Genomic DNA, 13,308 nt, shown 5'->3' with positions numbered 1-13,308 from the left:
AGTCTTCTAGAACATCACAAAGTCAAGACTGAGCAGTCAATACTGAGCAGCCACTTCTCAATAAGTTGGAAATAGTATTATTCCAATTTATTTTTAATATTCTGATAATGAGGGGGTGGGGGCTAGAGGCAGAAAAATGCGGGACCTGCACCATGCCCTTTCTGGGCGTTTTATTTTTTTTTACTCTCGTTGAGTGAGCCAGAGAGAGAGAGAGACTGAGATGCTGTTAGTGGGTGGTTCTTCTGACCAGATGGTGGATGTCCAACCTGTTCTGGATGGGGTTGCACTCCCGCTGAAGGAGCAGGTTCGTAGCTTGGGGGTTCTCCTAGAACCATCTCTGTCACTTGAGGCTCAGGTAGCCTCAGAGGCACGGAGTGCCTTCTACCAACTTCGATTGGTGGCTCAACTACGTCCCTATCTGGACAAGGATAACCTGGCTTCAGTTGTCCATGCTCTGGTAACCTCCAAATTAGATTACTGCAATGCACTCTACGAGGGGCTGCCTTTGAAGACGGTTTGGAAACTGCAGCTTGTGCAAAATGCAGCGGCCAGATTGGTAACAGGGACCAGACAGTCCGAATATATAAAACCGACTCTGGCCCGCTTGCATTGGCTGCCTGTATGTTTCCGAGCTCGATTCAAGGTGCTGGTTTTGACCTATAAAGCCTTACACAGCTTGGGACCACAATACCTGATGGAACGCCTCTCCCGATACGAACCCACCCGTACACTACGTTCAAGATCAAAGGCTCTCCTCTGGGTGCCTACTCCAAGGGAAGCTCGGAGGGTGGCAACAAGGGAGAGGGCCTGCTCAGTGGTGGCCCCCAAATTATGGAATGATGTTTTTGACGAGGTGCGCCTGGCGCCAACACTGTTATCTTTTTGGTGCCAAGACTTTCCTCTTCTCCCAGGCATTTCAGCATGTGTTTTTAAATTGTTTTTATATTGTTTTGAATTTTAAAATTGTGTTTTAAATTGTTTTTAAAATATGTTTTTAAATTGTGTATTTGTTTTAATGTTTTTGATTGCTGTAAACCGCCCAGAGAGCTTCTGCTATGGGGCAGTATACAAGTGCAATAAATAAATAAATAAATAAATAAATCATTATTTCTTATTTCTTTACTCCTGACTTAATCTGCTCTATGTTCCTCACATTTCTCTTCTTACAGTGCAACCCTATAATACATGTCAACTCAGCATATATCCCACTGAAATCAATAAGGTTTGTTCCCAAATAAATGGATGTACAGCTTCACAGGGCAATTCTAACCATGTCTATTCAGAAGTAAATCCTACTGAAATCAAGAGGGCTTACTCCCAGGTAAATGAGGTTAGGAATGCAGCTGTAAGCACTAATGTTTTCCAGTTGTAAGTATGTAAGGATTTTTTGCAGGGCCGGTCTCTCTCAGCCTAACCTACCTCACAGGGTTATTGTGAGAATAAAATGGGGAGCGGAAGAAACGTAAAGCTGCTTTGAAGTCACAACAGGAAAGGTGAGATATATATGTTCTCTGGGTTACTATGGAGTAGGGTATTAATTTGGTTGGATACATTTTAAAATAACTTCATCTAGAGGTGATTGGGGGATAATTAATCAAAGGGGGACTGAAATTGATCTGAAGCAGGAACCTTTTGAGAAATTGGAGTTACTGATCTGGGGTAGGGTGCAAATTAATTGAAGAATTTGTTTACTGGAATAATTTGGATGGGACATCAGCTTGTATTCTATGACTTCTAGTTTAATTTAACTTCTGGTAACTATTTCTAAGTGTGCACCTATACATATAAAATATTACATTCAGCTTTAGAACCAATGTGCTATGGCCTTTAATATAGTAGGAAGACCCAGGATGAAATCTCCATCCAGTCATGAACATCACTAAGTGATCTTGGGCGAGTCTCTCTCAGCCTAACCTACTTCACAGGGTTGTTACAAGAATAAAATGGGGACCAAGAGAAACTTACAGCTGGTTTGAGCTCAAAGGAGGAAAGGTGGGATATACATGTCATAAATGAAATAAATAAAGCTTTTCTGGACTGTATCACTTTAGGTGCAGATTGGGGAAAGAATGTGCTTGAATGCTTTAAAAAAATACACCCCCATGCACATAGAAAAGCAGCATGTCAGAGAGAAGGGTTCAATTTAGGTTTCTCCCTGACGTACTATTTTTCTATGCCAGAGAGTTTTTAAAAAACAGAAAAAGAAAGCCTTTATTACTTCATTCAGCTTCATATATCAACAGACCCTCAGGATGCTGAATTCTGAGAGTGATTGATTTGTGTGATCTTTGTGTACTTTGCATCTGAAGTAAGTGGGTCTATTAAGTCCAGAGTCTAAAATTATGTAGCTGTACTAGTGTTGTTCATTTTGATGCATGGAACAGGCTTCCAATTTACATTCTTGGAGAAGCTATACCTGTTAATTATCTGCCTCTCTTGCAGCTGTTAAAAGCACAGGAATCCTATGAGGAGAAAAGATGGTAGCCCTACTTGTCCCCTGCAATTTGCAAATGTATGACCTGAGGCATCTTGCAACAAAATTGCAATCAATAGCCTAAGGAGCAGACAGCGTCCACCCTCTTCCTCATAATACCAATGCCATGTCAAGCTTGACACAGAGAATCCAGGAGAATCCTTTGTGTTTAGCAGTAGCCTGATATAAAAAACATGTCTATGAGGCCTGCATTCCTTTGCACTTAGGAGTAAGTCCCCTTCTCAGTATAGCTGCAAACCTTGGGCTGGAACTTGATTTCCCTGCCACTGATGAAGAATGGCACCTGTTTAATTTCTGCATGTCAGGCTGCTGTTAGGGACACAGACACGAGTCCAGTAGAAAAAGAGGTGAATCCTAAGACTGCAATCCAATATACACTTTCTTGGGAGAAAGTCCTATTTGCATTAAGCAGGGCTGACCTCCAAGTAAACTTCCATTGGATTGGGCTGCCTATGATAAAATAACTGTTCCTGTTCTCCTCACTAGGGGTGAAATATTGTCACTATATGTAAAGATTAATTATAATTGGAGGTAGGTATCTTTGCAAAAAGGGAAAAAAACAGAACAAATTTACCTCTTATGACTCCCTGGTTCCAGGCTTGCCATTAGCTGCCCTGACCACCACCCAATCATCCCCAATGGGCAGAAGCCACCACTGGTTTCACTTATATAGAATCCCCCAGCTATGTTGGAACCAGGGATCCTGATTTAAAAGGAAACTCTGTTAAGTTTCATAACAAGCCAACTTCAAACCATAGATTGAGGCTGGTTGTTTTAAACCAGGACCCCTGGTTTGAATGTAATGCTAAATCAGGATTCTGTACAAGAGCAACTAAACTGCTTATACCTAAATTCTCCTTCTGGCCATGCAAGATTAAGATTAAAAAACACACTGCATATTGTAAGGGTATATAAATTCAAACACAATTGTGAGTGAAGAATTTAAAATTTTTTTGCCCCAAAACGTACTGTTATTGAATTGCCTTGGAAGGGTTTGTGCCCTGAAAAACATATATATTTATCTTTTAATAAATACATTTATTATTTAATTTTATGTTAGCCAGGTGCTGGTGTCTGACCAATTCATGTTATTTGCAAGACACTGTATATTCCTTGTATATTGGCTGCCTGCCAGAACATCTCTGAGGTGTGATATCTATACAACAATCTGTAATTGCTCATGCCGTAGCCGCATCCGGATGGTGTTAGAAGCAGTGATGGCCCCAGGTTACTCTCGTCTCTTATGATTTTAGTTTTACAATATGCTTCCATTATGTTATTTCACACATTTATATAATTTCACAGTATCAGTGGAGACACATCTGTAAGTCCTGCCCCTCTGTAGTTTGATAAAACCAACTTTTACCTACAAAATTGGTTTAACAAAACTTATAATGTAACCCACTCTCTCTCTTGTTCTTTGTGACTGGTACTCTGGTAACTCTCTCTACAAAAGTTTTAGGTTTTTGAACAACCACACAGTCCAGAAATGTTCAATAGCAAGTAAAAGTAAGACATTACTGTTATTTTCACCAGAGGATTCTGGCCAAATCCTTGGCATAGGCATGCAGCCAATACCACATGGCCTAATGAAAACACAATCGGCTAAAAACATTATTCTGGAAATGTATGGTTGAGAATGAAATTATATTTATGTTGCATTTTAAAGACATGTATACTTTTAAGACATTTATACCTGAAATTGTACTTGAACAAAGAAGACAATTGTTTAAGGCAATTACTATAAGTATCAAATGGTACACTGGATATGAACTTTGCCACTTACTTGATCTCTTCCTGATTTATGTGATGTCATATGGCGTTCAAGTTGTGTTCTATATGCAAATGTGTAACTGCATATGGAGCAACTAAAGTTATCTTCATTTTTTTCATGGCGATATTTAATGTGTTCCTTCAGAGAGGTAAAGCGTTTGTACCCTCTATCACAGTAAGGGCATGTAAGCAGCTGGGAAAATGCATCTGGCGTGCCTGAATAAGAATAAGAAAACATTTTTTTGTTAATTATCACATCACAGGGTATAAACAATTGAAAAGTGCATAAAGGGCAACATCCAAATATATCCATCCATCTGCATCTTGGAAATCTGCTGGCGCAATGGGACTTTCAAGTTTTTCTTTCCCCCTCCAGCCCTCTGTGCACCCCCAGCCCTCCAGAGCAGATCTGGGGGTGCACAGGAGGCTTCAGGGGAAGGAGAGGAAGAAGAGGCCCTTTTGTGTGAGTGGACACCAAAAATCTAAATCTGGTATTTCTTTACCATGTTCATGCAAGATGGTGGTCAAACAGTAGAGCTGCAGATATCCATAATAGATGTACTTATGCACATGGATCTCCTTACCTCTATTAGGAACAGCCTAATTCATTCTGGGTTTTTATAAAAATGTACAATAACCTAAGGAACATTCTTTAGACTATTAATGCTTAGGATGTGACAGGAAAGCTGCAGAATAAATAAGAATGAGGACAGATCTACCCTCACATCCTGGGGACACAACTTGTAGGAACATCGTTTCAAGTAGGCAAGATTGGACAGTCATGTTGTTTCTCATTATCCCTCCAAATGTTATTTCCTTATTGTTATTATATATGTATTTTCCTGCATAAATTTGTGAACCAATTCAACACCGCCCATAATCTAGGTTTATGAAATAGTCTATTTTTGCTTTGTTGAAAAAGCTAAAGCAAATTGCAGCCAGGGCTTAATCAGGCCGATTAGGACAGTCATAACAAAAGTCTTATTTTAAAAAAGGATATTTACATAGCAGCTTTGAAGTCATTCACCATAGTTAATCAACAATACCTTTTCATATTTTGAAAAGTAACTTTGCGGATTTTTTTGCTAAATGCTTCTAATTTCTTTATAAAATAATACAAACTGGCTATTAATGGTAATAAAACCAGCCAGTCCTTTAAAAAAGAAGTTTTATTTTGAAGACATTTCACAGTAGTTAATAGTAAAATTTGATTATAGGGTCCATAAAAAGGCACTTTTAAATTGGTATTTACCACCATAAATTCCGTCAAAACATCAAAATGTCTAAAGCACCGAAGATATACTAGACACTGCACAACGTACACAATTTGACAAGGACCTTGCCCACAGACTTACAGTCAGACATGACAGAGAAGATCACAGGCCAGATTGCCTGACGTCTTCCTCCTCCAGCTCTTAGAAGCAGCCATGGGGGTAGGCAGCACTGATTTTGATCAGAGCAGTGGCATTTGAGGAGGAAGTGTTTAAGCCTGGAGTTCCCAATGCAGTGCTCACGGGCATCACAATGCCTCCAGGCATCCTCCATGATGCCTGCTGAGCACCCCAGCACTTTCCAGTGTTTAAGTTAGGGCAGGGATCTTTTACCTTGGGCCATGGTGGCATGTCTGCAAAGAGAGCGCAGGCCTCCATCTGTCCAACCCTCTTCCCTTCCTTTCCTCAAAATGCCCTGGAGCCCCATGTAGGCCCAGCGACATTTTCACAGGAAAAGAAGAGGGTGGGGCAGCTGGAGGCCCATGCTTCATCTTGTAGACTACAACAGAAACTCTAGGAGAGGAAAAAGGGGGACCTTGCCACTGCCTGCAAAGTTTGGGGTAATGAAGGGGATGTTTTGCTTTTTTGTGGGGGAGTTTTCCTGAATTGGTTTTGGGGTGTCTGTGTGTATGTTTTGTGCTTTTTGGTTTGGGCAGAGGTTGTCCGCTGGCTCTTTTGGGGATGGTGTTTTGTCAGCCCGTTTTGGCAGTTTTGCCTGCCCCTCTTTTGTTATTTGGGGCCTGCCTGCCTAATTCTAATCACCCCCTGAAGCTGCTATACTGTGCCTGTATTTTCTCCCCAGTGGGGCTAAATGAGCTCCACGGGAACTAATTCAATCAGAAAAATGGTGTGAGGAAAGAGCTACACACACCTCTGATTAACTTGGGATGTTTCCCTGCAGCTGTGTTAAACAGAAAAAAGTAAAGTGTTCTGAATATGAATCTCCTGTACTGCATCTAATTTGGTCTTAATATGGACATGAAATATGAAGAAAGGGGAAGTGGAACTGGGACAGGATGTTTGATTTTCTACATACATAGGGTACTGCTCTTTTCCCTCTCCTTATAAGGCCAGTTCTGCCTTATTCTGCTGTATAGAAATTTTATTCCTTCTACCAATGTTTTTCATTTCATTTAAGTAAATGCTGCAAATTGAAACCATGCAATTTCATACTCTGCACAGTATGGGCACTAAACAAATGTTTCAGAAATAGGAATTGAAAGGACCAATCCTGAAGCTCTACTTACATGTTAAATCCAATGACATTTAGCAGATGGAATTGTTGATAGGAATGAATATTTGTGCTTAAACCTAATTATGAGTAAGTTACTCTACATCAAATTCCTGAATTATAAAAAGCAGAGTATGGATATATGGGGAGTATAAGAAATAAACAGGAAATCCTAATATAAATTTTTAACACAAAGGTGTTATTTTGTATTTTTATTGTGCTTAAAAGCCTATGGATTTCTTCTATTGAAATGGCACCATTTGAACATTTTATTTCAAAACAGAAGACAATGTATACAGCACTTGCTTCCAATTAAACCATTCTACAAATTACAGAAAACAGAAGTAATATTAACCATTTTCATCCTGGCCACTGGCTTCTGGTGTGCCTTGTCTTTGATCCTCCTCAGGTGCTTCAGGGTAGATAACTGCTGTGTCTTCTTGTTGCAGAAATTCTTCAACATTAGGGTCATGATTTTGTTCATTTTCTGCATCAGAATCACATTCATCTTCTTTTACTAGAAGTAAAAGACAATTTGTAAAGAATGAACAGGTGTTAACAACATGTATTAGAATTCAGTTCTCTTTTTTAAAAGAAGAGACTTATAATAGCCTTAATGATAATGGAGAGAAGCTTGAAAACATGTGGACAATGAGACAGAAATCCAGAAGTGAGCTTCAATAGCCAGGGGAGCAGGTTTCAATGTTTTCATAGCTTCTTTTCCTTAGATACTGTTTCCAGAACCACAGCCCACCTATATATAATGTCCATATTATTCCTTTCTTTCACTATCCTAATCTTTGGTATATTCCAAATACTTTAAAAACTGAGTATTGGAACCATGTAAATTACTATGGAAAGTGCCTGGAATGAAGTTTTTCTCTGAAAATTAACTGTTATTTCCTTCACAGAAAATGCAATATTTGCCAGTACTTTATTCCTGATGCATTCATCTGAAGCAGCATTGTTTACAACTGTTCCATGATACTGAATAGCTCAACCAATAATTAGGGAAAGTTGCAAGTGATAGGTAAGCCACAGTCTGTTTTAACAGAGCTCCCACTTCAGGGATTTTTCAAGACAGGTAGAGAGAGGGGAGGGGCTCACAAGCGTACAAAAGTGTTTGAATATGCTTCATGAATCATTGCCATCACTGTGAACTGGCTTTGTTTGCCAAGGATGTTCATCATGCAATCAAAACCTGACTGGCCATACAATGGCATCAAGGCTCCCAAGATGACCTAATAAAAGGTGTTTTTTCAAATTGTCCCTGAGAATAAGATGCACAATAATAATGAAGACACACCTCTTTACCCTGGCCTTTGACACCTCAGATATATATTCACTAATAGGCAACAAACCCTTGCAGTTTAAGAAAGTACTTATAGCCGACAGATATTTCTATCAAACTTTAAAAGCCAGGGAAATTGGGCAACTATAGAGAATGCATCAGGGGAGCAGGAGACCTGACCTCCTCTGTGAGATACCACACTGCCCAACAAATTTGTAAAAATGCAAACACAATTTAGGTTGGTCTTTCACAATCCAATCCAATCCACTTCCTGTCTAACTTGGAAGAACTGGTAACATGTGCCTCTGAGCACATGTGAGTGGTGGCAACACCTGCAATCAGGACTACATCTCCAAAGATGGAGAATTACAATTTTTGCATTTTGTTGGTGTTCTTCTTACTTCGCTTCTTTCCTGTCTTATTGCTGTAAGGAAGAAGAGGAGGGGAGGGGGAGGAGAGAGAGGGAAGGAGAAGAGAGAGGGGGATGGGAAAGTGAAAGGCAGGTCTGATCATATGAATGCTTATTGTTCAATGGGATTTACTTCCGTGCAATCCTGCTTAGAATAGACAAAACTGACTATGGGGAAGCAGAAGGGGGGAAGGGAGAGGGGAGGGAAAGGAGGGAGGCAGGAGGGGCAAAGGAAAGGGAGAGGGATGGGGCAAGAAGGATGGGATAGGAGGGAGGAGGAGGGGAGGGCAGGTTTGATCATTTGCATGCTTTTTGAGTTCATTGGGATTTACTCCTGTGCAATCATATTTAGGATAGGTGAAAATGACCTGGGGGAGGGGCAGGGAGGGGGGAGGAGGGGGAACGGAGAGAGAAGGGGAGGAAAGGTAGGGGTAGGAAGGAATGTGGAGGGGAGGAGGACGGGGAGGGAGGGAAGGAGATTGGGTGGGTGGGCACTGGGCAGAGGGAAAACCCCTTTCCTTTCCAAAGGGAAAACATTGTGAATAGTATCATTGTTTTTCAGGGTTTCCCCCACCTTTTTATTCTACAGCAGTCACATGTAGTCTCCCACCAAAATTTAAACCAAAGCTGTCACTGGCCACATCCACACCTGACTTTTATTTCACTTTAGACAGTCATGGCTTTCCCCAAAGAATCCTGGGAAGTGTCATTTGTGAAGGGTGCTGAGAGTTGCTAGGAGATGCCCTATTCCCCTCACAGAGTTACAATCCCCACAAGAGGGGCTGACTGCTAAACCACTCTGGCCACTGGAGCTCTGTCAGGGGAACAGGAGTCTCCTACAACTCTCAGCATCCTTCACAAACTACACTTCCCAGGATTCTTTGGGGGAATCCAGGTCTGTTTAAAGTAGAATAAATAGCTGACATGGGTGTGGCCCCCTGATTAGCCAAGCCAAACTGCTGTGAATCTGGCTGTTGGAACACTGACAGTTGGTTCTTACTAAGCATGCCTGTGCTTATCATTGACTTCAATGTTAAATTTCTTAAATTAATTAAAAATCAGCCAGGCATTTTTGAAACCTTTAAACTGCAGAAGATGAAGGTTGGAGTATGAGGCAACGTCAACAACAGGATTACAGGTACTCTGTGAACATGGCTGATTTTTAACAACAGATTATGAGACCACTGAGAGAAAAAAGTCCAGCAGGGGTCTAGATTTCTCTCTCTCTTGTTTTACACTTTGAACTCTCAATTCTCTCTGAGTGTTTTGCCATGAAAACTTAGAGAGTTCTTAAGCAAGTGTTTCTGAGTTCAGGACTATAAGTTTTGTGAGGTTTTGTTTCGAAATGAGCTTATGGGAAGTGGCAGAATGGCATGTGGGAGTATTTTCAATTTAACATTTCGAAATGCAAAAAATCCATGCTGGCTGTAGTATACAGTCACTCTTGTGGCTGTGTAATATTTCAAGACCCATCCTATTTTTGTGATTATAAGTTATTTTTAATTGTTTTTAAGGATACATTTTAAATTGTTATAACTTGCCTTGGGAGCTCAGGATGAAGGGCAAGGAGTGATGATGATGATGATAATAATTTTCACCTATTAATTTCAGACCACTCAAAAAAGCTGTGTTTGCCTCCAAAATGTTCACTTATGGATCTAGTTTTTAGGCTTATATATAAAAGCATCATAACAACTTTGGAGCAATAAGTGAAAATTAATGTACACGTGTTATTTTTAAAATCTATTTTTAGATTAAAGGAACTTATTATGAATCAATAATTTGCTAAGCTATTTAACCTTCATTTTCTGGTAGGTGGCCACTTATGCATCACCAAAGAGAGGACAAAGAGGATACAGATTCATATGCTAATTTATATGAATTGATGAAAATGTAGAAATAATTACTACAATTTAAGCAGAAATACATCTCACCACAGAGAAGACTGACCTGGTGACCTGTGTACCTGCTCAGTTTGTTGTTCAGGTGCAAACTGTTGATAGGCAAGTTCAAGGCCCCTGCTCTCCCTTCTTGCAGTTTTCTATCTTTAAACCAGACTGGGACTGGACTACCCTTCAAACAGAGGACTGTGCTTTGTAAAGTAGACACATGGCCACCCTACTTTTGATGCCTGCAGAACTAGAGTCTTTGCAGATACAATGAACGTTAGAATAGTCTTGCTATATCATGCCAAAGTCTAGCATCCTGAAAGCAGGATCACAGATTCCCTGCAACTGGTATTCAGAAGCATACCGCCTCTGGCAGTGGTGGTAGAATATAGCCTTATCCTTCATGAATTTGTCTAATTCTTTTTTAAAGCCAATCAAGCTGTCAGCTATCACTAGATATTGTAAACTTGTTAAAGATCTGAGAGATTGATTAAATTGATCTAGCTATTTTCTACCAACAATCCTTTGAACAGACACTGGTGGAGTTCTTTGGGGACTTGGCACATCAAAAAGGAAGGCAAATCTTTAAATCCTTGAATTTTCTTTCCTTCCTGTTTGGGTCAAAATCTGCATGCTTGAAGAAATACCTCCTCTTCCTTCTCCCTCTGTCACTCAGATTAAAAAATGCCAAGGTTTGGAGCATTATGGTAGCTGCAAGAGTTCTTGAAAAGAACTACAATGCAATAGTGGAGCTCTCAAAAAGCTACCATAATGATATGAGCCACATAATTCTTTTAGTCTATATAGTCAAACGAGAGCCAGTGTGGTGTAGTGGTGAAGGTGTTGGACTACGACCTGGGAGACCACGGTGTGAATCCCCACACAGCCATGAAACTGGTGCTGGTGCCAGAAGGTGTTGGCTTTGCGTGGTTATAAGCTGCCCAACTTTAAAGAACAAAAGATGGAACACAGCAGCAAAAATGTGTAGAGAAATCCGGGGTTAACACTCTCCTCAGCCATAATTTTCGCTGCACTCTGAGAGACACCATGGCTGCTTATTGCATCAGTTTTTTGAATTAAAACTGTAGCACTTCTGTCCTGATTTCTAAAATTCCTTTCACACTGCAGTACCTGTTGTGCTAAGGAACTGTGGGTTTTTCAGCCGATATACTGGCGTTTTGTGGAACTGGCTTTCATACTACTGCAACAATGTCTTGTTTTCTTCCCTCACCAGTTATACACATGTGCACTGTAATTTCCCCATAATTCACTGCTTGAATTAGTGCCTGGACACAGAGGGGTGTGGGAAAAGGAGGAAGGGAATGCTGCTACCTATGCCTATGCCTGAATACTGGCACAATTTTCATCAGGCAAAAAAAATTGGTGTGCGCCTGAAGGAAGGGAGTGCATTACATGCTGGGATGCCTGTCACATGAGCAGCTGCAGCTAGCGCAAAGCTCCCACAATCTTCTTGGCTCCCAGGCTTGAAAATGGATTATTTCTGGTATTATTTATCATAAAAATTAGCAGTAAACCTGGTGCAGTGGTTAAGGTGTTGGACTACGACCTGGGAGACCAGGGTTCGAATCCCCACATAGCCATGAAGCTCACTGGGTGACCTTGGGCCAGTACTGCCTCCCAGCCTCAGAGGAAGGCAATGGTAAATTCCCTCTGAATACCCCTTACCATGAAAACCCTATTCATAGGGTCACCCATAAGTCAGAATCGACTTGGAAGGCAGTCCATACAGTCAAGTGCAATGGATGAAGGATGGGAAAAAGGCTCCTTTTTGCTTTTTCTGTTGCCACTGATCACACACCACTGTCAATGACAAGCTGAGGGGGGGAAAACATGTTTGAGGCTGGCAGAGACACCTTTGAAAGGTGCAGGATGGGGGTAGTTGTGTGGATGGAGGGTAAACTTTCTGAACTCTCAGGATTTTTCTGTGTTTTAGAATATTTTTTCCTTGAAAGCATATAAAAATCGCAAGCCTGTCAGAGGAAAGCCCAACGATGCTTCACTCATCTCTACTTTTTGGATTCTCATTCCTTGGTTACCTTCCCTGCAGGCCTCTGTCTCCCACTCTAATCTTTTCCTCAGGTCTCAGTTAGAGAAAATAAGGCCTTAGCAGTACAGTAGGGCCCCGCTTACCGGCGCTTTGCTAATGCGGCGGCGGGAAATTCCCCTTTTTAAAGCCGATTTAGTGATTTTACGACATTTTAGCGTCATTTTTGCACGACGGCCCCATTATAGTCTATGGGTCCTGCTTTACGGTGATTTCCGCTTTACGGAGTGGGCCTGGTCCCTAACCCGTCATATAAGCAGGGCCTTACTATATAGAAATAGATCACAGAACTCACAAGCTGAAGTTCTTACTATTATACTAACTATCTGCATAAAAAACCTCCACCCTTCTCTGCCTTCTCCGTTAATTTAGCAAGGCCTTACTCCATCTACTCCTCTTTATCTAAAGGAGGCCTGCCTCCTTCTCCATGGGCATCCTCCATCAGAGATTAGGCTCACAGCAAATTAGGTGAGGTTCTTTTCTGTTGTGGCACCATACTTATAAAACTTCCTTCTGAAAGAAAACCTGCAAGACGCAATTTATAAGGACTTGTAGAACAATGGTAAATATATTTTTGTTCTGCTAGGCCTATAGCGTTTTGACTTCAATTCTGGCTGCTGGTTGCATTGTTAATTTTAAATGTTGCTTTTACTAGTTGATTTATTTTGAAGCTCTTTTAAAAAGGTGAGGAAAAAACACTGTAAAAATACAATATGAAAATTCCAAAAATGAAAGACATGATGCTTCCCTCCCTCTCCCACACCACCCTTTCAAAAATTGCTAAGCTCACATTTAAACTGAAATCAATCTTTGAAAGTCTCAGTTTAGAGCACTGGAAGACATAACAGCAACAATTTAGCAGCTCCAATTACCCGCACAGTCTAT

General features: G+C 40.8%; 1 protein-coding gene across 2 annotated transcripts in view; it reads right to left on the bottom strand.

Moving 5' to 3' along the window:
- Window positions 1–13,308, bottom strand: part of ZEB1 (zinc finger E-box binding homeobox 1) — a 100,746-nt gene that overhangs the window by 15,594 nt on the left and 71,844 nt on the right. For both annotated transcript variants that reach the window (XM_061587902.1, XM_061587903.1), the window contains exons 4-5: window positions 7,125–7,286; window positions 4,281–4,483 (exon numbers count right to left, since the gene is read on the bottom strand). In XM_061587902.1, the coding sequence (XP_061443886.1) occupies window positions 4,281–4,483; window positions 7,125–7,286 (365 nt within the window). The remainder of the gene's footprint in view (window positions 1–4,280; window positions 4,484–7,124; window positions 7,287–13,308) is intronic.

Source organism: Rhineura floridana, chromosome 10 (genome assembly GCF_030035675.1).
Source record: "Rhineura floridana isolate rRhiFlo1 chromosome 10, rRhiFlo1.hap2, whole genome shotgun sequence".
Taxonomy (NCBI): domain Eukaryota; kingdom Metazoa; phylum Chordata; class Lepidosauria; order Squamata; family Rhineuridae; genus Rhineura; species Rhineura floridana.
Note: the sequence above shows the minus strand (reverse complement) of the source record. Positions and strands in the feature narration are given on the sequence as shown.